The 27,869-nt window shown below is 36.7% G+C and overlaps 1 protein-coding gene across 2 annotated transcripts in view; it reads right to left on the reverse strand.

Annotated features, from left to right (window-relative positions):
• Window positions 1-3,196: 3,196 nt before the first annotated feature.
• The window catches only part of LOC139958352 (transmembrane protein 198-like), a 42,860-nt gene continuing 18,187 nt past the window's right edge, over window positions 3,197-27,869 (reverse strand). The window contains exons 3-5 of one of the 2 annotated variants that reach the window (XM_071955358.1): window positions 19,637-20,200; window positions 13,886-14,031; window positions 3,197-10,350 (exon numbers count right to left, since the gene is read on the reverse strand). In XM_071955358.1, coding sequence (XP_071811459.1) covers window positions 10,156-10,350; window positions 13,886-14,031; window positions 19,637-20,200 — 905 coding nt within the window. In that variant the 3' untranslated portion in view covers window positions 3,197-10,155. Of the gene's footprint in view, window positions 10,351-10,495; window positions 10,551-13,885; window positions 14,032-19,636; window positions 20,201-27,869 lie in introns of those variants that run through there. The other variant, XM_071955359.1, reaches the window with a different exon arrangement.

Below are 27,869 nucleotides of genomic sequence, written 5' to 3' on the forward strand. Positions count from 1 at the left end.
AAGAACTTGATTACTACCGTATGTTAGATCTATTAGAAATTTGTTCATCAACAGGTTGCTTACTTCCGGGATATTTCAATGACCCGATTGATTCAATTTTTTTGCTCACTGAAATAATTGTTAGGATCATGTTTAAAAGTCATGTATATGTCTTAAATTTTGAGTATTCGTAAGAAAAGTTTTTCTTATGATATAACATGATCTTCAAGTGCCAACGGACTTTCACAAAATATCTCTTTGCAAGTATTTTGATATTCTAATGATCCAATGATTGTTATGATAAATCTGTACTGTTTCGTTTTCATTTTTACGCAGTCTGTAAACGAATGATATTGTAAATCTGTATATTCATACATAAGTCAGGATGTATGAAAGTCTCATATTTTTTTAGAGTTTCGCATTCGAATTGAAATGCGCCTTGTTGCATATTTTTTGAGTTTGACATTCCAATTGAAAATGCGCCTTGTTTGTGTTAATACCCGGACATTTTCATATGACATGTTATTATTCTCCATCCACCGATAGCTAAAAATGTCAATATCGGAGAACTTCTCCATATCTGCATAATAGTTGTTACCGTTGAATGAATGTTTTCGATGGTAAAGCCCCCCCCCCCCAAAAAAAACTTGGTTTCTGACGATGATACAGTGTGAATGAATGCTAGATTTGTTCCAGCAGAGATTGTACTGTACCTCCATGATACAGGTATAGAAGCTATACAACTACCTTGTATAGTCAGGGAGCAGCTGCTGCTCCCTGACTATAACTACCTTGTATAGTCTGGGAGCAGCAACTGCTCCTTGACTATACAAGGTAGTTATTTTATAAATAAACAGGTGAATGATTAACTCTGGGTGGTGACGAGTACATACTCAGTTTTTCACGATGGGATTTTTCTTATCTCTCAAGCGATTTTTATTGTCTTCGCTTTGGTCATTATGGTCATGCAATTATCCCTGTTTTCATTTTCCACTGTTAAAACGATCACTCTATCACTTCCATGACAAATAAATTGATGTAAAAGAAGAACACTCGTTTGATGTGACTAACGTCAAGTGGCTGCATTAGACTGTGAAGAATTGTGACTTATATGGTTGGATTGCTTCGTTGTCATTATTAAAAGCTATTGGGAATATGAATCTGGAACACTGAAGTTTGTCTTTATGGGTGAAAAATTATTTGAATTATTAGAAAATGTCTCTGTGGGAGGAATTTATTGAGCGAGGACAAAAATGTCAAAACTTGACTTGATAGGTTGATAATGTGTAGTATACATTATATGCAAGTTGTATTGTGAAAGGCAAAACTGATGTGAAAGTTTTATCTTCAACGGTGACCAATATTCCATACGTTATAACAGCTGTCATTTCCATAGTAATATCAAATTTGATATTATGTTCAGTTCTGAAGCCCTATATGTTGGCAGGGTAAAACTTTATAGAGAAAAACATTAGTGGAGAAGCTATGTGGCTAGTATGTTTCAAGTTTCTTTATTACAATGGTCACATGTGAGACTAATAAATATGAAAATGAAATTAATAAGAATTTGGAAACATGAAAATCAGTTCTGTGGGACCTGACCTTGGTAGTCTTCCTTTCATGGTTAAGGGCAGGCCTGACATTTGGGGCATCAGGGGGTTGAGAGGGGGGTGGTGGATCCATAAAAATGTGGAAGAATAATGTCATAATCATATTAGTCATAATATACTTTTAGAACCTGGGAAGACTTTACATATGGGGCTGGGTGACATATTTGTCCTTGGGGCTTGACCTTGCTCTCAATGATCCTGGGTAGGGGGAAAGAATGCTGGGTAGGGGAAAGAATGCTGGGTAGGGGAAGCAATGCTGGGAAGGGGAAGCAATGCTGGGAAGGGGAAGGAGAAAGACATGATGCATTCATCACATGAATGCTGTTGGTGAGCTTAAGAATTGGGATTAGAGAGATTGAATAAAAGCTTAAAAGCCTTATAGTAATCGTGGGTGAATCAACATAGATTGTCACACATTGCACCTCTGTGATGGTTACAGAGAGAATAAACATTTGGGTCAGGAGAAACTATTTTACTCCTTGCATTGAAGAGTGTTAAATGTGTGTTTAGGTGATGTCCCAGAAATCATGCAATTTATATCCATTGTAAACAGAAATTCTGGTTGCATAATATATAAAGGAAGATAGATACCTTTTCTTTAATTCACACATAAAGTCAAGTGTGATGCAGTGGCATAGGAATAAAGGCAAACGGGTTGTAGGACGGGTGGGTGACCATGAAAAAGGACATAAATTAGAATTACTAACCAGGTTAATTGTTATATATTCCTGTTCAGACTGTAAAACATTCCTCCATTTAATCCAACGTTTTGAACATATTGCAGATTCAGTGATAGTCACAATTCTTCTTGGTTTTGGTAGTATTGACTGTTCTATGCAGCAGTTATGTTGATGGTGATACAGTGGTCATATTGACTATCTTTACAGTTGGTCAAGACAAGTTTGGTATGACTGTATGTTGTTCAGGATTACACAATATGATAATGTGTAACAACGTAATCCATAAGTATTATTTGTTGCTCTCCTTTAGTCAACCAGCCACTTGAAACTGATTTGTCACTCAGAGAATATTCAGTGAATCCTTTCATATTTTCTCTCATATGGGGAGTTCCCTTATATGGGCAGATTAAGATATGCCACAAGTCGATGGATTACAAAGGTTTATGCAATTTATATTCGGGTATCCTAAGCAACTGATGGTATGAAACTCGACAAAGCTTACACACTTCTATGCAACATTTGTAATTTCATTCTCCATTGGACTAGTTTGTTTTTTACTCTACATTTATTAAACTGAAGAACCCATCTATGTAAATATTGTCAATGAATATAGATGAATTTATACACGTTTTAACATTCCACTATTTTACTCATTTAGTTATTTTCATTTTTTTTTTTGGTATGTGGATCACATTTTCTTTTTCGATTTTGTTTTATCGTTACCTTAATGATATGAGGGTCTGAAAGGAAAGCTAACATATCTTGCCGGTGAAGGTTAGGACATGAAATCGAAAGACCATGCCTGATGTAATTTGCAACACTCATATTAACGTCGTCGAGATATAAGGGACGAGGTCATGTGACGTCATGATCACAGGTGCAATTGAAAGAGAGAGTTGACAAATAAAGGCTGAAAATGATACGAAGTATGTTTTGTACTTTTTATTCTGATTTTCAAAGCTTTCAGTGGTACAGTGAAAATGCATTTTTTTTCTTCTTTAAAGTAATATTCATCTTTTGCTTGAATGTGTTAATAGTTAAAATATTACAACCTCTTCTGTAATAATACCCATGGCTAACTTTATATTTATTATCATCAAAGATAATCGAATCTTGCCTGAAATGGCAACGAGTATATGTACAGTAAACAATCTCAACCCATGGTAGATCTGTTCCTTAAGATACAAAACTGTTGTGACAATCAACTTTGCTGTTCTGATAACTTTAGAAGGAAATTCTGGAGGAAAAAAAAACTCTGGAAAATAATTTAAAACTCAACCCTGATAATATCAGGTCAGCCGTTGGTGGGTGACAATCAACTGTAAACATACCGTGGGTCTCCATCCTCCAGTAATGGATGCAGGGCAGATGGAGATGGTACCCTTTGTCTGTAAATATTTGTTGTAACTATTTGCTCAAAATTCTGACTGAATAAAAACCATCTGTGTTAATTGTACAATTTGTACCAAACATATAAAAACTGAAAATATTGTTGATAACCAAAGTAAATACTAAAAGACAACAAAATAATCAAATTTGTAAACTAACTCTCTTTTGGTTTTTTCGGAGAATGTTCAACTTAGGCACAATGGAACAAAATTGATTTTGGTGACGTTTTTGGCTGTGAACAATAACTTAAAGAAAAAAGAACGATAGTTTCAAATCCATGCCATAGAATGAAATTTATACACACAAAACAGATACCAGATGTTAAAGAACAATAGAAAATAATGATTCAGAGAAAGAGTGGTGATTCATACACATTTACATTAGTGACAGATAAACATGTGCATATTCCTCTAGTGAGAATTTTAGTGAGTAGTTCATACATTAATAGTAACAATGGGTACACATGTGCACAACTCCAAAGAAGTTTTCTAAATTGTAAAATTTTAGCTTTTCTAAGTAAAACTTTTGTTACTTCCATCACACTCATAACTGAGCTCTTCTGATCGTTGGTTTCAAGTATAGTGTTGTTTATTTTTACATGTCCAATTCCTCCCCCCCCCCACCTCCTATGTAATCCCAACTCTCACTCAGGCACCACAATGTACCTCCTACCTCCCCCATCTCTCCTCCCCCACCCCGACCCCCTCCCACATACACACCATCAGTTCAAGCCTCTTTGCACAAGACAAACATATCAATTGTCCTCAATTATTCCTAATATTTAATGAACTGTTTCATTCCATCTGTAACTAAAACCAAACATTTATCTGACAGATATTACACACATTGGATTGTCACAACTAGTTAACCTTATGTTATGGATTTTATCAGTTATTAATTATATTTTTGTCTCAACATATGACAGACTTAACCTCTTGCAATTTCCTCCCAACAATTAATAACAAAAGACGTATAAAGCAAAAAGTTTGTTATTATTGAAAAAAAGATATTGCATTTATAATATTACACCCTGCATATATAAAGTACAACATGTTTTAATGTATTTTATTATTGTTGAAGGCACTGAATGTACAAACAATTGAAGCATCGCTAAGCAGAAAGTGGAATATTAAAAACAGATTAAAGTAATTCTGATATTTTTTTACAATCATTCACACAGATCCATACGGTCAAAGCAGACAATAATTGGTTATGACTCAGTAAAGGGTGAGCTGGTGCGGTTCTTTCTTAAATTTAAATGGAATTTGTTTGTACACAGGACCGACCCTCTTACCATTTGACAGCAAGTTTGTTGTGATAAATCCCAAAGATCTTTGTCATGAGATCCTTATATTTTAAGCAATGACTATCGACGCCCCCCCCCCCCTCCATTGCTCATTATTAGCAAATCCTAGACATTATTTTGTATCAAACCTTTCTGAAGACACTCCTTTCTCGTTTAACGTTCCTTGCAACACAGCCAAGGAATAACCCCACCTGGCTTTAATATTACCTAAGCGCCTTCTGCCTATACTTTTATTAACCTGTATAGATCGCAGCAGCTCCAAGTCCCCTTTTAGCCTCTCATCTATTCCCTTACCTACTGCAAGTGAGTCACGTTATTTTACGTCAATCCGAGCCCTTGCCCTGGTGACATTTCCTTCAGAATCCGCAGGAGAGCTTTATCCTCTTGAATCGCAGGGGCTGGCAATTGTAGCAATTCGTATCGAGGAAATGGTGATAAATGAACACATGCCGACTTAAAGAGGTCTACTCTATATGCCAAGTATTAGAGAGGGACTATCAAATGAGCTCAAACTTGTAAAATAAGCTAAACTGGCCTCAATGTTTTCAAAATTATAAGAAACATTTTGAGCAAATTGACAGTGTTCGGAGTAATTCTTTTGATGATATTCAAAGCTTACAGAGAACCTTGTGAGACTGATACAATTTGAGCAAGATATAAAAAAAAATTTGGGGAGGGTATAATTTCAGTATTATCAAGCAGTACTTCTGTTTGCTCCATATTTTAAATAAAGAAACTAAATTGCGACTTTTAAGGCAAATTCCTTTTTTTTCATCTAAAGTAGTCATAAAATAACTGAAACAAAGGAACTTTATTAATTTAAAAGTAATGTCAAAAATTGCAAATGTTGAACTAACCTTGTCATAAATAATGCAGAAAAATGTCTATACATAAGGGGTGCTATTAAAATATGCGCAGTATAAACACAAGAAATGCATTTAAAAAATTTTAAAAATAATATTGTTAAACAGAATGATGGAATTTCATATCCTGTGCAAGTTAAACAGTAAGATTTATTTTAAAGTACATTAAATTTTGGCAACTGAATGGATTAAGTCACAATTTAAACAAACCTTTTCTTGCCTGTTATTATTATTATCACTTTCAAATGTGATGCACATGCTGTTACTGTATGTAATAACATTGTATTGAATAACATTGAATAATTATTTAGAATGTTGGTTCTTATTATACCTTCTCCTTGATAGTGACATTTTCCCTAACAGTGAAAGATTATGGTCACCAAAAAAACACGAGAATAACCAAAACTGGTCACCTTTTGATCAAACCATGCAAGAGATATGCCAGTCGGAATATTCCACTATTAAGTAGGGGTGTTTTGTATTTTTGTTGAATATAAAACAGTCGTTGTTTTGTCATTCTCAAATTATTTTCAGAATGACACTTCGTATCCCTAACCTAACCTATTTAATTCATTGAATTAATATTACTTCTATTATTATTAATCCCTAACCTATGCCCAAACTTTTACCATTGTTGAACTCGACGCCAACCTATTATCGAATGTTACATCCTCATACACCTTTATATTGCAAGAAAACCTGTTAGCAACAAGAATACCCAGAAACCTAGGTGTACGTTGCCTTTCCAAGGTAGAAAAATGGGATGTGATCTTCAATGACCAGTGTGTCTTCTAATAATCACTCATAGCAGAGCAATTGCTGATATGTATCACCTCCAAGTTGAAACTGATTAGCTCGTTAGAGAACACAGGGTATAATTCATCCCGTCTTGCATTGCAAAATGCTGTGCAGCATAGGCAACCTGCTATAAGAGAACATATGCAGAGACTTCCAAACTGCAATGCAAAATTTATATGCAAAATTTTGACAACTAAATTATTCCTAAGAACAATACTCATAATTAACTAATAGACAATGGGTTCAAATCCCAGTTGTTACTTTCTCTAGTGATCTTTTACATTTGTATAATAATTTAGCCTGCCATTTGTAGCCAAAGAGCAAATCATTTTAATGAATTTAACACATTTTGATAATTTTTCATGTTCTTTGTTCTGAGCGGTGATGACAGTATTGCTATCATTAGTTATTACATCATTAATTCGTGCCTACTAATTATTACCAGACGTAAGACACAGCTTGAATATTGCTCGTTGTCGTGTACTGATTTGTAATCGCTGCGAATTTCACTGCACTGGTAATTTCCCATCTGTATTATACACTGCATTGATAACACGCTGTGCACTATTACAAGGTTATCTTTTCAGCCGGTGTGACAACTGGATTTGTTTTTTCGTGAATAATCAAGTAGGTCGCGATACAAAGTCATTTACAGGTCACCGGTTTCCTCTAGATAATTTGCCGATCTATGATTCTGGTTACCCAAGCATAGAAAAGCTAGGAGGGGTGTGGGAACAACATCTAGAATCTATTTATTGTTAGGAAAAAAGTCTATGTACCACTTTCATGCCAATTAATACAACATGACAATATTGGGCTATTGTTAATACACAGTTAAACTACAGTCTCACTACGGTGAAAGTTACCGTACACCAAGACCTCTGCCCTCAGAAAAAAAATCATATGGGGGGAGGGAGGAGGGTAATTAATAGAGGGCAATCAGTAATGGAATGTTAGTATTAAACTTATAGGTCAATTTTTTAGTCTGATATTAAAAAGCCTTGAAGAAAGGATTTTGCATAGTCTCTTATAAGAAGGAAATTGCTTCTGCCTCTATTTTTGTAATTCCTGATACCGATGGGAAGTTGGGAAGTATATAGTTGCTGGCATACTGAATGTATCATGCTTAATATGCTTGTTTCAGTTACAGCCAGCTATAGAACAGGACATGAAATAGTATACTGGGATGTTTAAATATGCATAAACAAAGAAAAACAATACATTCAATGGAGAGAATAAAGCAGTATTTAAAACAACAAGGGATAAAAAAAAAAAGTCTACTTCATCAAAAGGTAAAAAGCACAAGTTTTTTTTAAGTTCAAAAATTATGTTTGCACATGTAGATCTAAATATAGCACCAGAAATGAGCCTCAGCAAAGAGTTAGAAGAAGGATACAAGAGCAAAGAAAGAAATTGTGCAACAAATGTGAAATGAAACAACATCTAAAAATAGTTACAAGGCCATTTTAGTTATACTGATTTCTTTTCAAACATTTTTGTTAATTGACTTTGGACTGAGAGGAGGGGGATGTGGGGGGGGGGGGGAACAGTGCTAAAACAGGGGTGAAGTAAAAGCAGCTTTTTTCCCTGTGGTATTTTATGAGCGACGATACCTAAGACCTGTCTCCAACCAATTTATGCACTTTCCTCATCTACTAAACCAAAACCTACAAGATTTCAACCCTGAACCTGTAAGACCTATTTGGGAGAGAGTTAAGGGAAATGACAAAGTATATTCAAATAACATTCTCTCTCAAAAAATTAATAAACAGAAGAGGAAAGGCAGAACACTGGGGAGACAAGGGTCTTAACTTCCCATAAGATTGAGGCTTCTTTAATCACAAGCTATAAATATGCCTAGAATGACAGATCAGAGGAAATTCTTTGCTTGCGTGCAGGATGTCGAAGATACGTAAGGGGTACGGCTAGCACTAATTAGTCTGCACTTTTCTTTTGATCTTTTTGTGTCTTTTTCCCTTACACATACCATTCAGATGTAGAGAGATCCCTAGGGTACCTTTAATCTTATCCATCACTGCTGCTTACATTTCGTGAAGCAAAGAATGATAAAGGTTACAGAGTTAATTTATACTCTGATCCTAATCCCCATCCTCACAGTCATCAAGAATTATCATGACATTAAAGAATACTCGTCACATCGATTAACCCCCCCCCCCTCCCCCGTCTCCGTACAGTACAGACTTCTAAATAGCTAAACTGCTTCAATTTTCCACATACAAAGAGCAAAATACATTGAGGAAATTTACAGGTTACTTTAAAGGTATTTAATAAATAGTCTGGGGTGAATATTTAGACATATTCAGCAAAAGGAGAGGAATGGAACAGAATATGATTTTTTCAGAGATATATCATTCTGCTTTAAAGATGTCTACAAGCTGAGAGTAATTTAAGTAGGTATGTGACAAATGTTTGAATGTTAACACATGTTACATGAAAATGACTACCCTGATTAAAATGATAACATTAATGTCACCTGTTTACACAGGAGAGCAAAGACCTGTCAACAGACAAACAGCCGAAGGGCTTTGATGGATTGCATTGATTTCAGATGTATTAGTCAAAACACAACGAAACAAACCATTGCAAGATCAACGTATATATTGCCCTTCACATGTTATATTCTTCCCCGTAGCATCAAATATTTGTTGAAACATTCATATTTCACAATTTTATTAGCATTTTAAGGAGACAATTTATGTACATGTGTGAAACAGAATGCTGGCTTGATGCATCGTTCTTTAAACAAGTCATTAATTTAAAACTTGGGAATAAAGAAACCTTTGCCCCTGTATATCCTATTTGCTCTTTTTATTAACAATATTAATTAATCAGTGCACATGGATTAATAGATCTTTAAAACATTGCTGGTATAATCTCACTTTCACAAAATGTTACAATTGAATCATATTTTAATCAGCCTTGCGATAAGTATGAATCTTTTCACAATAAAGCACACACACATATCGCTGTTCCTTTGTTCATCCCATTTCAATTTTCTACTGATGTTTAACATCAACTTCCAATTTGTATGTATTTCTTGTTTCATATCAAAACCACCAAATTACTTTGTCCAATAACACATTCTCAATGATGAATGCTTCTGTTTGCTCATCAATTACAACCTGCATCTAACGACACATAGTAATTATAAGGTGTATTCTTGTCAGGTGGGAGCAGCCCATGAGAGCGACCAATCCAGACAGGAATGTATTCACAATTTCACATTCCCCATCGATGTCCTTACTTACTGCACCTTTCACTTCAAAAGCACCTCACAATAAACAAAAAAAAAACAACCTGTGACAAAATGTATCACTAATAAAGGATGTTACATTGTACATCTGTCATTCTTAAATGCTACTGACATGACCGTGTCAAGATGTTGACTTAAATAAGTGGTCATGTTGCGAAGAGAGATTAACTAGCTGTTAATACAGCATAGATCTTTATATTTCTCTCACGTTGCATTCTTCTTTCCGGCGGCGATTAGCCGATGCATCGGACATTGTTCAAACCTCGGTCATGCCTGCTACTTTCACATCTGTGATGGGGATGTTTGTCTGCAGGGGCAAGCTACCCCCCTCCTGTTCCTTAGGTGGTGGCTGCTGGCTGACCTGTAGGTTAGGTTCAGATGGTATATGTTGTAGGGAAGCAATCCGTTGCATCTCTGGAGACAGATGGTTCTGAATACTCTGCAGGTAACTCTGTTGGGTGAGAGCAAGATGTGAAAAGTTGGATGAAAATGCATTATTCGGAGATGGGTGGGAGATGGGGGGGGGGGAGATGGCCCTGGGTGCAGGATGGATTGGATAATAAAAATCTTCATCTGCAATAATCTATGAAACAAAGAAAATTCTCAAAATTTCTCTCAAGAATGAGGATTCTGAATACTCTGCAGGTAACTCTGTGGGCGAGAGCCGGATGTGGAATAGTTGGATGAAAATGCATTATTCGGAGATGGGGGGGGGGGGAGATGGCCCTGGGTGCAGGATGGATTGGATAATAAAAATCTTCATCTGCAATAATCTATGAAACAGAAAATTCTCTCATTTTCTCTCAAGAATGAGGATTCGCAGGCTTACCACATTCTCAGTATGTTTTTAAAAATTTTCACATATTGGGGACCAAACCCGCAAAAGCTTTTTCAAAACACGATTCATAATTTTTGCCCCTGTCGATAGAGACAAGCTACCACCTGATACTGACTGGCTGTCAGATCAATTAAAAGCATTAAACTTTAATCAATGCAAACATTTCCTGTGATATTTCTCTGACATCTAAACCTATTTATATTTCTAATAGGTGCACAAGACTTGTCAACTATCACAAAGAGCAGGGTGTTGTAAACTGTGTCATATTTATCAACTTGGCGAGAGACCAGCCTGGTGCGCCAATGTTCTACTGTTTTTATTTTTATTTCCGTCGCTTGGTGACGGTAACAAGTTTGCTGGTATATTAGGGTACTAAAATGAGTGGGTAATGGAATAAATGTATTGCTAGGTAGGGGGTTTATAATATGATAAAGAATTTATCTAGATAAAACTTGTATATGTAGTAAACAATATATGTTACATTCGAGAGACTATGGTATGCCTCGTAAACTGACCACAATCTTCACTATTAAGTTCACTATCTTTCAGCGTTGCCAAGAGAGAGGTAGTCATGTCAAGAGGGATAGTTATGGGTTAAGAATACCACCTCTAACAATAGGGAGCCTCTATCTATTGTTCACATAGCTAGTACATGGGACAACAACTCCGACCTTCCCATTTCACTTGCACTGTCTATTGTAATACTGGGAGAATCCTCAAAATTCAAAATTGTGGATTCATTTTAGTAATTGTGAAAGGGCCTTCTTGATCTGTAAGACATGTTTGTCTCCCTCTCTTTCTGGTCTTGATATCAGCGCTGTGGAACAAGCGATTTGTTTGAGACTGGTCTCAATTCTGAAGTACAGTAATATGGTTGTGGAAGAGCCTGCTTGATTTATAAATTCGTCTGGCATTTAGTATCACAGCAGTAAATGGAATGGGTATCAGCGCTGTGCAACAAGCGTTTTGTTTGAGACTGGTCTCAATTCTGAAGTATTATGGTTGTGGAAGCGCCTGCTTGATTTGTAAATTCGTCTGGCATTTAGTATCACGGCAGTAATGGAAGGGCCAGCTCGGTTTCTAGCACAGATATCTCCTGCGATAGCATTGACCCTGTTATAAGCTTATTCATGATTTGCTATAATCCAGGTTTGATTCACGACTGTGACCTTCTCCGGACGAGAGTAAATCATATTGTTTTAGTTAATTTCAAAGAATCCACATCCCTCAAACCATGTGTTTACACTCACCATCTCCCACACAATGAAATATTATATCAACGAAAAATCATACACTATATTGTACTAAGATAGACAGTCGCCCGCATACATGCATGTCAAGCACCACTTGTATGTACTCTGGCCATCTGTCATACCAACACTTCCAATAAACTATCAATTCAATGTCACTATCAATAACTATAAATAATGTGACTATCAATAACTATAAATATAATATGACTATCAATAACTAGAAATATAATGTGACTACAGTACCAATAACTAGAAATATAATGTGACTAAGAGGCCAATTTAAAGCATATGGTAGGGTAACAAGTTTAAATAGCATTACAATTCACCAAAGGATTGTAAACTTGACAACATACATATCTTATTCTTTAACTTCCAACAAATGTCAAGTAAATCATATCGTTTCTAAGAGCATCGAAGTAAACAAACTTGAGAGGGATTTGAGTTCTGAGGAGAGATCAGGTCCAGTGTTTGATTAGCTGGGCAACTACCAAAGTGATGACCCACAAATAGTTCCCCCCCCCCCCCCGTTTAGACCTACTGGGACTCACACTTCTAAGTACCATCCACAGGGGTTACAACTGAAGTATGTAGGAGCAACTAAAGCTCTTTTAAGCTGGGTTCAAAAATGTACAAGAATGCACAGAAATGCTCCTGGCTATTATGATAAAAGGCAAGGAGGATTAGAGGGGCTCAATACTTCTACACATTCTTATTTTGGCTTTAATAGCAGCTCGTTCAGAATCCCTTTCCTCAAAAGTCTTTGCGACGCAGAAGTTGTCAATATGAATTTAAACTATGTATGCATTCCAAAGAATCCCTTCAAAAATGCATGTAGGTATATATGTGTTTGAATTTTTTTCAACTGTTGGCATGTTTTCTGAACATGTGCATGAAGCTCATCTTTTAACTTTAGAGCTGCATTTTACATTTGAGTAAATTTTGATGTCTTGACTCAAATGTGTAAAATCACAAATAATAATAATTCAGTATATGGTAATAATGAATATAAATATTGTCTGTTCCTGATTTGCCAGTCACTTACTGCTTAGTTCAAAGCAGGACATTGTGTGTCCCTCAGATTTAATGTAACTGTTTCATTTTTTCCTTTGCAAACCCTCAAAATTTATGCAAAAATGTGTCATTTCTGGTGAAGGTTTGGTGGATTCAACTAGCAGAAATGTATTTTAACTTTTTTCTTCATTTGCAATGGTCAACTTATTTTATTAAAATACTGAAATTTTCAAGTATTCAAACAAAGACACCCTGCTTGATTTTTTTCCTTATGAAAGTTCTTGAGCTCATAATCACTGATGGCCCTCAACATTTTGTGGCCCAGACCCCCATTTTGTAAGTTTTAACATTTCCTTAAAAGGCATATTGCTTGAAAGTTGTCCATGTTAAGATTAGAACCCCATCCTCAAAACATTTTGTATGGCAAAGATATGTATTCTTCAAAATTTGGTGATATTTTGTGACTGCATCTGGCATTTTGATGAAATTATAAATATACCGAGAAACTTTGTCGCTTAACAAACATTCTAAAATGTATCAAATTTTCAAGGATAAATCAACAGGACGATTATCATACGAAAGTACAGCTTTTGAAGAACTTCTATCTTGATGACATCACAGACCACCCACTGTGATCCACTCCTGGTCAAATCAGGGGTTTCTTAGCCAGTAAAAATAGGCTCCACTCAATCAACCATATCTCTTTTCAGTTAGAAATGGATATTAAGATGGAATTTTCAATTAACAGCTCTAGTGGAATATTTTTCTCTTTAGGCTATTTAGCCATTTTTATTCATTGTCTGCTAACAGAATAGCCCTTTAAGCATGGTAAAATAGAGTAAATTTATGGAATAAATAATGGAATAATAACTAGTCTCCTCTACCTGTGTCACTATATCTGCATGCCTACTCCTGGCTCTGATTAAGTCGCAATACTTTTGCCCTGGCTCTTCCATTATATCCTTGGATTCTTTTTGCTTCTGTCTGATCTTTTGAAGTTCTACTCTTCTTCCTTTCCTTGTTTTGCCAGCTGGTAGAAAAGAGAGGAGATGAATAAAATAAAGAGAGAAAAAATGAAACAACAACGTCAAGGTTAACCTTTCCTTCTGAAACTGCTAAAATCAACTGCTGTACATTTCATTAAAGTGTGAAATTTTCAGCTAAATGTAACATACTAATGCAAAAATGACATCTCCTGATAATGGTCTGGTTTAGTGAGATAATCATCAAAAAGGGAGGGGGGAGGGGGGGGAGGAATAGAAGACAAGCTATCATTATCGACGTAGTAGACGTGTACAGCGCTGATGTGAAATGGCAAGTGATAGTGTATAGCAATGAAAAGGATATCTATTGCATTTATTATCCATCACTAACGTCATACTTTTCACGTTTCTTCGTACGATCTGAAAGTGCGCTTCTAAAGTGATGTTAGAAAGTATTTGTAGAACCATTACTTGTTATATTTATTGAGCAACTGCCATCTTTTCTCTTGCTTGGGTAATACTTGCTAGGTTTGATCAATCTTGGAGATCTAAAAATCTACTTTTTTTGTCAATTTGTATTTGTGGAGTTTGTCAAATTTGAAGGTTATTGGCTATTTCACATATTTGAGATTTGATTTGAATTTTTTCATAATTTTTAAGTTCATTGTTTGACCAAGGTTAGGTCACTAATTCAGAGGTTCACTGAAACAACCCCCCCCCCCAACCCCCACTTCCCACTTACTTCCCTTGAGTCATTATTGTCTCTTCAAATCTTGGCTTGACCACCCAAAGATACCATTTGCCCAAACAAGCATAATCACGTTCTTAGTTCCTGTAGTAAACGTTTCAGTGCGATTGAAAGGAAACTTTTGATTCATGGCTAGTAGAACAGACATGGTATGCAAAGATACACAAACCAAACCAATCACCTTTAGCTTAAAAAAACTATTATATGATAGAGAGCTCTGTGAGTACGAACCAATTCTCCCGTTGAATTCAAAATCTTACAAGAGAGACAGCACAAACAGTAAGCTATTTAGTGCCAGCCCTAAGAATAACTGCGAAAACTTTCTGCTCCGTTGGTCTGAACTCAGCCATAGCCTGAAGTATGCCAGATATTTTGTAAGTTCCCTCTCTCAATGACAGCGGTTGGTCTGGACTTTGTAAAAATCCTTTCAAGTGAAGATTGTAATTAGAGGGGGGGGGGGGGCAGCATGAAAAGGGGAAACTCCAGGGTTGAAAAGATAACATAGAATGTAAGATTCTTTGTCACAGTACCGTTTGACAACTACAAATGTTTGATTTTATGCATGAGCACTTTGCTGCTATGTCCTGCATCATGTTTAATACAAGACCGTGCAGCTTCTGACAAACAATCTTCATTAACTACAGTAGATCATCTTAGGTACAGTGACTCTTCTGAGTTGGGACTTGGGAGATTTATGCTGTGAATCAACGGTCAAAATTCAGTAACGATGCAGTTCATTATCTAGAAAAAGTTATATATTATTTCAAATAATGATGACAAATCAAAAACTTTTTGAAAATTCTCTATTTGTAAGTTTTATGGCGGTAATGCCTTGCTAGAAAAAAAAAGGGTTTTATGCTGCCGAATCTTTTAGCATCAGATACAATTCTTTTTATTTTATTGTTCCTTAACAAAATGTCATTTGGTAAAAAAAAAATAGGACAGGGTCTTAGTTGAAAATCCAATTGCATTGAATGTCACGGGTTGTGTGGTGCGTGTCCCCTTAAGACGGCCACACATATTAATTAATGATATTGACATGGCTATTGGCCTATAGGAACTGACAAATGAGGTGAATTAGGGTTGTTTTTTTGCGTCATTTACCGTACAAGTCATCATAGAGTAAGTAGGAGACAACATGCTGTTCAATAAGACACTTCCTGTAATACTGACTGCCTGTGGAGGCCAAATGTTATGCACCTGACTTTTTATTGTTCTGTGATATGTACAATCAATTTATCCTAATGTATGGTGGAGATAAAGATCATTAAATCGTAATCAAACATGTATTTCTTCCTACTTTGTTTGGTGTCTGATATTCTAATCTGATGAAGGTGTTTTACCGACCAGAGTGAGAGAAACACTGAATCCCATTACCAAAGTCATGAATACTGAAATTCACTGTGCACTGCATGTGTACAGTATAACATACACTAATAACATGAGGATAGTTAGAGGGAACATTAATGTAACTACATGTAGCTATGCGGTCTACCAGGTTGTCAATGATAGGGAGAGGAGTAAGTATCAAAAAGTAATACATGGTGTGGGAAGGCAATGCTGAAATATCCAATAGACAGATGAGTCTGGTGCCTTTAATAGTCGCTCCTGATGTCAACAAGCCAAAGGCATGCCACCTTCTTTTTTTCTTGGGGGGGGGGAGGGTAGGGTATGCGTGCAAATTATAAAGGTAGGGCCTCAGCCCCAGATGGTAAGAGGTGGAGGAAGAAGATATGCCAGGTAGATGGGTAGTGACAATTGATCCTTCCATCGCTTTCCCAAATAACATCAAAGTTAGGCGGGCCTTAATTTGCCTCAAGTTCTATGAATATAGTACCTTGGTACTGTTCAGTCAGTGCACACGTGTCAAACACTTTACATTTTACTTAAAATACTAGTTTAACTAATTTGATATTCACCAAAATACTGTGTGTTTTCCAACAATGTAGAAATGAATGGTAGGATGAGGAGGTCAGAGAACATCACATTGTTGTGATGTAAGTGATGATTATGCCATGTGTTAAACTGCTGAATGAAGTTCCTATTAAAACCGACTCGATTCTGATTATGGTTTAAGACTTCTTAAGTATGTAAATTTTTAAATAACGAACACAATGTCCAAGTATATTGTTATATGTAACAATAAAATTCTCTAAATGTACTTAATATGCTGTAAAAGGTAATTAATTCCATATTTCTACCCAGTACCCACCCACCTACCAAAATCAATGGGACATTATCATACTCAAGTAATGCTTTTGAAGAACTTCTATCTTGATGACATCACAGACCACCCACTGTGATCTACTCCTGGCCAAATCAGGGGTTTCTAAGCCAGTCAAAATAGGTTCCACTCAGTCAACCATATCTCTTGAGTAAGAAACAATATATTGAGCTGGGGTTTTCAATTAACAGAGTGGAATATTTTTCTCTTTAAAATACTTAGCCAGTATTATTCATTATCTGCTAACCCACCTACAGGCTACAGATTTATGAAACTTGATTTGATCAAATTTTTCCATCACTGATTCCGATCTTCATAAATGGAGGCCGTTGCCTTTTCTTTGCCATTATTGAAAACCGTTCCACTATCTGAATCGGAACACACAGGTATATTGTATTTTTTCTTCACAATTGAATGCCAAACCCATAGGTCACTACCACGAATCGGACAATAAGGTGTGATGACTGGCTGGTTAAATACAAAAGGATTAAAAGCGAAATCACAATCTCAAATATGATAGTACTCAGAAAAGTATAACATTTGTAAATTGTCATTGCTTTGTGTTATTCTACTCAAAGAACTAAACAAACAAAAAAACCTCATTTATTATGTGTTTAATGCTTAGAATGGGCTACTTTTGGCAGGTGATATTTAATGGTTTCCATTTGAGTTGTGACATACTTACTGTACTTTGCTTTACTCTGTGCCATCCATTAAAGCCTTAAAATAGTGCATGTGTGTAATAGTTTGTTACAATCATTAGGAGTGATATTAGCTAATAATGGCTTGGTGTTCATGAAACCTTTCCTACAAACAAGCTTGCGAGCTGCCTATTAAAATTTCCTTAATTAGGTATAAAGTCTAGCATACTTCCCGACAAATCAGATAGCTCTCAAACTCTGGTGAAGCACGTCTGACATTTTCATATACCAACCCTTGAGAGTAAACTTCTTTTCAGCTAAAAATGTGAAATTAAAAGCCAATTAGCCTAATTGTTAAACGACAATTTACTCCTTAAGATTACATATCTGCAATGTAGGCTAGACTCACGGGATCCTCTGCTGTGTAAACAATCTATACTGTAGATCTTGTCCAATAACAAACAACCTGAATATTTACTTTAAAACGATTAACTTTTCAGACATTGAGGTAAACTGTCCTCCTTTTGCATCCTCATACACTCTACAACACAACCAGCTTAACTCGACAACAATTTGCTTTTTTTTTTCTTTCTATTATTTACTTTAAAGATGAGCTACATGCCGAAAAAAAAAAGAAAAAAAATTCAATAGTTATCTTGTATTTGGCCTTAGTATGCCATTTAATAAGAGCAGGTTTAATCATTCATTGATGTGTGTTTTTGCTGGAATAAATATTTGCACATCTTATGAGAAACCCTAATATTCCATTGCTCATAAATGGTCAAGGGATGTTTACCCAGCATACCATACATACACACAAACTTATCTCTCTCTCTTTGCCATAACCTTTACTGTACTGTTGATAACGGACATCCTTTCCCCCAATTAATATTTACAACTTTTTCATGCTGAGCACATAACGACCGATCGGTATTAAGTAAAGTCTCGGCTTCAAATATGCAAACAATGCAGTTTGGCCATTCAAAGATGCAATTCCATGTTACCATAGCAACAGAGAATAACCACACACACGTCTACTTATGTGTGTGTTTAGATTAACTTTGTTGCGACCATTTCTGCCATAATTAAGAAACTGTTGCATCAAAGTTAACAAAGGAGGCAAATGATTAGATGGCATGTTACGTTTCGATGCAATTCTTCCGGGAGGTGTGTAAGGCTGCGATTAACGAATCAGATGTGCTGATATGTTATAGGACCACAACAGTGTATATATATGCTTGTGGAATCTTTATCTTTGCCTATATACTGAATGATGCTGTGTGCTGTGCCGATACGCTGCAGACATGTTAAGGACATTATTATTACATTAACAGTGTTGTGCCATGTTGTAATCCAATTGTTAAAGGCTATACACTTCAATTTACAGAACCATTCCACACATGTAACTATTTTGATGGCACCTCTTTCTGTCAATGAGAAACTAATAATTTTGGACTCAGTTCATGGGTGCCACATTGTTTCAAAAGTTCAACACAACTAAGAGGAGTCATTAAGTGTAAGGCGATATCGGACTGCGCAGCTTCATGCACTGAATAACTTAGATCTTTTGGGAAAGGTTCTGTAGGAAAAGTACCATGCCTAGGGAAAAAGGATAGAGGAATATGGGAGGAGGGAGAAAACTGGTGTGAGAGGATCTGTTTTTGACATGCATCAATGGATAAAAGGAATAGGTAGATGAAACACCCCAAACAGATCTGAACTGTTCTCTTGATTTTTAAAATCAATTTTAATCCCTTACATCGTGTCTTTGTTGACTTTGATCCCCTTTTACCTGTCTTAAGATTCACAGCACACAACAGCAACCAATGTTGAGAGCATGTTTGTATGTATGGGCATGACTTACATTATGTCAAATTTAGTTCATTACTGTCACAAATGAGATTGAAGGGAAAGACAACTTCGAAAACCACAAAATGTATGGTAGAGCGAGAATGATAATGTTGTGAGGAGATAGGTAAGCGAGGTAAATCCCCTACAAAATCCCAAAATGCAGCTTTTAGTCTGCAAATCATTCTTACCATCTTTATGGTTGTAGCCTCTAGAGGTGATTGTAAACTGGACGAGCATTCCGATAAGCGAGATGAAAGGCCACACTCCGAATACCACCCAGCTGTACCAGCAGAGCTCCGCGGACTGGCGTAAGCGGAAACGATCGTAGATATATTGCACCATCCTCAAGATTTCCAAGAAATAATCGGAACAGGAAGTCACTATTGCACCACCGATTAGACTTGTGGCCAGAACCACGCACTCTTTCTGGAATTTTAAAGTCAAGAGAGCAAAGACGATACAGAGGCCAAACGTTATGAGCAGTGGTATATACAGTTCGGATGGCATGTAGAATTGTTCCATAACGATTAGCACCGCTACGGCCATGAAGAGGCCCATGTGAACTCCGGTCATGAATAGACCGACGACCTCGATGATCATGGTGAGGAGACCGCACAGTAGACCGATCCCGAGGGCGATGGCCGCGTTGATGGTCCGGTCGAGACTGCTCTCCTGTTCGCAGATCATGAAGATGATCCCCGTAGCCAGGATGAATCCGACCAGAAACATGACCGCTTTAAAGCATCTGTAACCTGTAAGGAAAGACAGACAAAAATATCATTTTTGCTTCTTGAACTTATTTGAATTATCAAAAGAATCCAATTTCAAACTCTGATATTATAAAACTTACTAGTTTATGTATTTACGAGTGACCCACTTACCTGTCTCCCCACAACTTATGCACCACATTCTACCGTGTCTAGAATGCCCTGGGAAACTTTTAACACTGTACACCCTCACTGGCCCTAATGGCCTTCCTTCATTTTTCTACCCACAAAGTGTCTCACTGTGTTTTTCGGAGTTAGGAAAATTTTCGCGAAATTCGCCCGGAATACCTTGGATTTATACTCTAGAAGTTTCCTATCGGGACTTCTGCACTTCCAAGGATCTTTTCCAGCCTGATAAGTATCCTTTTCTTGTAGGGAAGGGTGTTTTTGGGGGCTGTTTTTAGTGTACACTCTCGCCCATGCGTTCAATTTCAAACTCTGATAAAATATTTACAATAGTATATAATGTTCAGTGTTGTTTCTCATGCCATTAGTTTTATTATTAAGATTGAAATATCCAGAGGTAAAGAGATTATAAAATGGAAAAATATGCACAAAAAAGGTTTTAAAAAAAAACCTCTTACGAGAACCAGATTGCCAGGATAGTGAACTAATCCAACCCATATAAAGTCAGACAGGCAGACCTCAGACTACCCTCATGTTTCACATGTGGCTCATCCCCCCCACCCCCCCCGCTTTATTTAATCCCTTATCTAATTCTGTAAACATTAATTGACAGATAATTCCTGTTTACATTTATCTTTGACAAGCCTGCAGAAGACAGTGTTGAAAATGTTATTTATGGCATTCAAAGCTCTCAAGCAAGCAGTTTTTTCTTTCTGTCTATGAAGCAGATTATTTCAATCATGCACTTTGCATGGGGTTCCAGTCATACTCTGGATATATCTAACAGACAAGAGGCAGTGTTTATAAATTTGCCAGTGTCCCTGTTGCCTTGTTGATAAACAAAACTTCAATTTGCCCATTCTTTGCAAAAAAAATGGACTAATTTAAATTTCCCTACAAAAAAAGTACACCATAATAATATGATTGCAAGGGACCTGTCAAAACTGAAGAAGAAATATTTAGGCCATCAAGAAAGGAATTTCTTTGTGCATGTTCATTACAGAATGCAGATTGCAGCTTTAAATTGCAGAGTAGCTATGCATTATTAGTCCCCCTGTAATCTGTATGTATATCTGTATGTCTGCATATCTGTATGTCTGCATATCTGTATGTCTGCATACATAAAGCTTTAAGCAAAAGAGAGTGGTTCCCTGCATTTCTGATATCTTTCTATGTCCATATATAGGAGTACGTCCATATAAAGCATATTTAGGAGAGAAACTTCTTTCAAATTGTGTAGTCACCTGTGTATTTACCTACATCTGTAAAATCTTTGTATGTCTGTCATTGACCTTGACAGTATTGTTCTCAGGTGTGAGGGATCAGAAAGGGTCATCCATAGAGTAAATAGACCTTAGGGGACACATTGGGGGGTTCTACAACCACAGGATCTACAACTATTCACAGAAATGTGCAAAACTCTTTCCCTGAGAACCTGCCCTGAAATATTGTTTTAGCAAGTCAACCAGTCAAATCAACACACTTCAGGCAAAGTTTGTTGTTACAATGACAATTACTTAAAAAATTGTCTAAAATTTCTCATTTCTGTTTATAAGATTTAGATAATATAAATCTGATGCATTTATTTTCAGAGTTAGAGTTAGAAAATTCTAAACTTTCATTGAGGTCATTCATCAAAGGTTTTCACTAACACAGCCTATACTGAGTGAATGGTACTACAACTAGTATGGAAATACAATTTTCAAGATGTCTTCTATTATAATTTACACTGGTGTTTCCCCCAATTATTCATTTACTTCTTTGTTTTTAAAAGGTTTGGAAGGGAGGTGGGATGGGGGGGGGGTTGGGGAGGAGAGGGCTTAATTGAAAAAGAGTACCTCACTTAGAGATCACTGGATATGAAATGAAGTAATCAATTCTTTAGCTCTTCAAGAAAAAAAGAGAGTTTTGGTTCCACTGAGTCAACTTTAACTTCTTATTTGGGGCGTAGATATCCCGACTATCACTTAAGTGTCTTCTAGTACATCCTTAATAGGTAAACAATCCGTTTCCAATTGCTGTCTAAATCACATAATGTTGCGACATCGATTCAGCTCTAATGATCATGTTTTCTGCAATTTCAGGCTATCAAATAATAAACAGTCTTCTCAACAACTTCCTGTACATCACAATAAGTCTGAGAATGCCTGCCAATGGCAGTCTTGGAGATATTCTCAATCTCTGATTGCTTTCTTGTTTAGTTTGGTATGGTTTGGTTTGGTATGGTATGGTATGGTTTGGTTGGATTTGGTTTGGTTAAGTTTAGTTTTTCTTTTCTCATCTAGTTGTCTTTGCATATTTCTCCCTCCTTTACTTTTAATAACTTGTTTGTTATTTTTTTGATGATCTCATAGTTTAGAACTATTAATTTGTGGACATCTACTGATCAAGATTGATGTCCATGCTGACATCTAAACAATTTATGTCAAGAGCTGTTACTTGCTTAATTATATGAGGTAGGATACATATATATATACATATATATATCTATATATATATACACACATATATATATATAGAACATATTAAAACAATGTATTAATTAATCTCTTAGTAGTCTCATCAGCCTCAAGTCAAAGTTACTTATAAGACACAGTCAATGCTGTGTCTGCTACTAAAGCAAAGTGTCAAAAACGGAAGCTGCAGGAGCTACAAACTACAAAAAAACACAAAAGATACCATCCTCCGCAGCCTGGCTGCAGGATGCTGCATCCCCCTTCCGAGTCCTACCTTTCACTTGCTACCTACCTGAGAAATGGCAAAGATGCATAGAGAAGTTTCCACTTTAACAAAACATTTTTTGAAAGGCAACAAAGGAATGTTTTGAGGATGGTAATTATGTCGGTGCTTCGTAATCTATCAGTTGTTATTTACTTTTTGAGGAGTAGCACTGCAACTTAAAGTAGAACGATAGTGACAGAAAAAAAATCTCTCATTTTCATATATAATGTAGTTTATATGTTACCAAGCAACATATTTTTTTAATTTTCCAAATAGCACACCGGAAAGTTGTAAAAAAGGGAATTAAAACATCGTTTTTTCGTCTCCGTAATTTAGGAATTTGCGAATACTGCAACGACCTTGAACAGCCCTCAGGTCAGTGAATGACGTCACTGTGATGATCTTTTCTGTTGTGAACTGTTCAGTACGGAGCTGTGCGTGCATTTCGTGTCAGCATAACTGTTATTATAATGAATATCACAGTGTTTCTTGATTTCATCACCACGTGTTTACAAGTTTTTTTTATACGAAATTTGCGGCGATTTCGCAACGATTTCCCAATATCTGAAGAGGTAACTCGCAAGCTGACCCAAAGTAACGTAAATCTCAAGATCACGTTTTTGGCGGGTTTTATACAGAGTGATGTATGAATGTGCTCACTTACCAGTCAAACTGGCACAATAACAAGAGTGATGATAGTCTCAAACGTAGTTTAGTATAACATCCGAAAGAAAATCCAAAGTTCTAAACAAAGTAGATTCGCTTGTATGCACTAGGCCTACTGTAAAACATAAACGTTCCTTGTTCCGTGCGTCATTAAATCCAACAGAAAGGTTTCATTGAGCTTGAAATACAACCGCATTTGAACTCAATCGAGTAGTTAGTCTAGCTCGAACAATTTTCTCACTACATGCAATGCCTATTGCGTTTATTCACATGCATGCCTCGTGGTTTGGGCTTCGGGAGGAATCGTATTCTAGCCCAACTTCACGTAGGTCCGCAAACGGTACTTTCACACTGTGCAAACATAAGTGACAGTGTGCGCTACCGTAAGTAATACACGATGTTTTGTTTCGCTCGAGCATACACACATTTCCTATTCGTATTACATTTAAAGTGGTTTGGAGGGTATGAACACCTCTCTGCCCAAAAAGACTCTGCCTAAGCAACGTCCATGCCCCAATTGAAATTTGCACGTGGATTCTCTCCTCACATAGTCATTAGGTTGCAAGGGCGTAGGAACCGGGGGGGCTGGGGGGTGCCAGCCCCCAGTGAAAAATATGGGGGGGCGGAAGTATCATTCTGCCCCCCCGCTCCGCAAGTTAGAAAACCCCTTTTTCAAATGAGAAAAAAATCTCATTTGGAGCACCAAATTGCATCTAAGTCCAGGTGAAAATGCAAAATTATTTACAAAATGGGTGTTTGAAGTGTGCTATATTGCACCAAATTGCATCTGAGGCCACCTGGAAATGCAAAAAAATTCCAAAGGGGAGGGGACACCCCCTCCCCTTAGACCCCTCCCCCAGGCCAGCCATCAGTCTTCAGCCCCCCCCCCACTCAAAAGTACCTTCCTACGCCACTGTTAGGTTGTTCACGTCTAACATGTCTTCCAGTTCCAACACTTACTGTAGCATTTATCGGGATATATATAAATAATGCGGCATAAAAGCATCAATCTTTCAAACTTTTTTTACTTTAGTGACCTTGCCACACGCAAATTTCAATTGGGCCCGAGATGGCTCTATGACCGATTATTCCGTAATTTACATTGGGGCAGTCGGCTTCACTAAAACGACAAGAAAAAGCAGGAACAATAACACCTTATTAAAATTAGACCGTTAAATGTCTCACGCAGTGTATCAAATCTCCTCTATGGTTTAGTTTGTCGAGTCCAATATAGAGTAGGTTGCAACTAAACTTACACACTAAGTGCACACTGCTGAAGTACACTACGCCGAGCTCACTTTGTTATCATCATAATGACGTTACATGTCACTGTAGATCACGTGATCATCATATTGCTGTTCGCGAAAAGCCCAATTTTTGTTTAAAAAATCAACGAGTTTAGGAATTTTTTTTAAGCTTTTCCCAACATCGGATTGACTTGAATTTTCACATGTGTAATATGGAAACCAACTAGAATACTCTTGAATAAAATCGTATTTTTTCGTCGATGCTGAAAAATCACTATCGTTCATCTTTAAAGGACAGTTGTGTCGTTATTATGCCATCACTTTTTGTCGCAGCTTCTCTTAAAGAAACACATTTTTTTTTATAGCCTAACATCTTTTAGGATACTCAAAATTACCATTATGACATTTGCTTTGTGAATTTGACATTTTTCATCATAACCACAATTATTTTATTTTCTATCAATTAGGGATATTTATCGATGCCATGAAGTTATATTACCAGTGTGCAAGACATTTAAAGTTCAAAGTGACAGACGACCACACATGTATAGTACATATCCCATTCCCTGTCACAGATAGAGGAACAACGTCAATACAACACAAATAAAAGATGTTTTGTTAATTTCAAAAACTCCTGAAAACTGCTTTTCCTTTAGTTGAATTGTTAACTTCCTCATCTTGTCTGTTTCCTTCCTGTAACCTATCTAAGTACAAATCTCTTCAATTCTACATCAGCCTCCTATGAATCATGTTCATCTTTCAGTGTTGCATGTGGGTCAGGTGTGCTAATATTAAATGTGTGTAGGTATGCCTGGGTGTCTGAAGAGGGATGGGGGAATATGCAAAAACTTGTCAATGGATTAGGAAGGTTGCAACACTGTTTTATGTGACAAGAACTGTTGAAACATTTCTAAAAGATAAGTGAACTCTTTTAAAACCAGTTTACCTAGAAACACCATTCCGAACCATATTTTTCAGTAGAGCATGAAACCTTCAATTCTTGTCTCTCCAACTTGTCCTTTTTGTGACTTTAGGCTACTAAACATCCCAAAGCTACGAAAACCCCAAAAAACTTACAAATCAATAACAATAGGAAACCCATTTTGTCAATTTAGAGCACTTCACGGTCAGTTATGATTACATGTCTCTGCCAGACAGTATGTTTTATCATTTCCTATAGTATTACCATATTACGAGATAAGAGAACCATGTTCACACCAGAGTGACCAGACTTGCAGTGAGTCCATACTTGCACTCATATTCTAGTATATATAGTTACCTGTACTCATCATCACAGACTTGTACTCAGCTTCGTACTGCTGGGGTACTAGGAATTCTAGTACGAAGAGTGAATACTCATACACACCTGCTTAGAGCTGCCTTGTAATTATTGTAGTACGCATACCTACGTGACTGGACGTTGGAACTTAAAGTTTCATATAGTCTCTGTACATTTGCAGTTTCAGATGCTAGCTGTGTAGCCAACTAATTTCTGAGCCTGTCACGGTGCTCACAAGCGTTCTCCCTCTATAGGTACCTACATGACTATACTGCCTAGTGTGCTGTCTGCCCCAACAAATAACACCATGATCAACTGAAAAGTTCTTCCTAATACTGCAAGCACTCCATGCGCACTACAATAGTGCTAGTTGTTTTCACACCATGGAGAATTTATATTTGTACTCATGGTGTTGTACTGGCCCTTGCCGTCTGCAATATAGTGTATGCTGGTTGCCTGGTAGTCAGATGTGGGTTAATATCATGAGTTTATGTGGTGGAAATATTTTAACCTCTCCTATTTCCCCATTATACTAAAATGTAAATTATGCAGGATAAAGACAATAGATATATCTCAAATTGAAGACAAATACTGGTTATGGTTGACACATATATAGTAAAGCTGAACAGTGTCTGTTATCTCTCACCATGAAGATTAAAACGATAAAACAGATTTAATTGTAGACAGGCGACAGACTTCTGTCTGGAATGCTGTATAACCATATAGTACTATATATATAGTGGTAGATGGTACATATCACTGTGATCTGTGTCTGTTGTACCAAATACATCACATCAAAACCAATAAACCATGAAGGAACACAAAATTATAAAACAAATTGTAAGAGCTTTCACCACCAAGAGATTTATTTTCAAGTACCCAATCAGTTGAACATTCTCAGGAGTCTACTTTAGGTACTACAAAGCATTTGCCACAGTAAGTACTGTTCGTGACTAGATTAAAGGGATATTATAGCCTCTACAGTAGATCTCTCTCCTAAATCTGTGTAAAGTGTGAGCGTTAAGAACTACAATGTGCTAAAGTAGGTTTGCTGCCATGCTGTTCATCCTATCTGAATTACAACAATTTTAAATAAGGAAGAAGTTACATTCTCTTCCTTGCCACAAACACCCCTCCCTCCCTCCCTCCCCTCCCTCCCCTCCTCCCTTCCCCCTCTCCCAGGTAGACATATATATGGTGTATCCCTTCTCCCTTTGTAAGCTACCTGCCATGAGAGTGGGCATTAAATAATAGGCAGACATTGCTCTAGATATCCCAATTCCCAACTTTCAGGAGTAAAAATTCACTTATGTGACAAACATCTTCAACAATAGGTCATGGCTGCCTCTTTGAACAAAAGGATGACCACTCAATCTGATGAGCTCCCGGTCATCTGTGTGAGTCTTAAATATTCTATATCCTGTGTTAACAACAAATACTGTTTGGTTTATTCGGGGCATAATTGAATTGGGTGAGTAAATTCCACCCAATTAACTACCAGGCCGATGCGAAAGTGCCACATTGATCTAAATAAAACAAACTGTAGGGCAGGATACTGATGAAAAACAAACCGTTCAATTGATGGAACTGTGTTTGCAAAAGCGGCGAAGATGTA

Source organism: Apostichopus japonicus, chromosome 18, assembly GCF_037975245.1.
Source record: "Apostichopus japonicus isolate 1M-3 chromosome 18, ASM3797524v1, whole genome shotgun sequence".
In the NCBI taxonomy this organism is placed as follows: Eukaryota; Metazoa; Echinodermata; class Holothuroidea; order Aspidochirotida; family Stichopodidae; genus Apostichopus; species Apostichopus japonicus.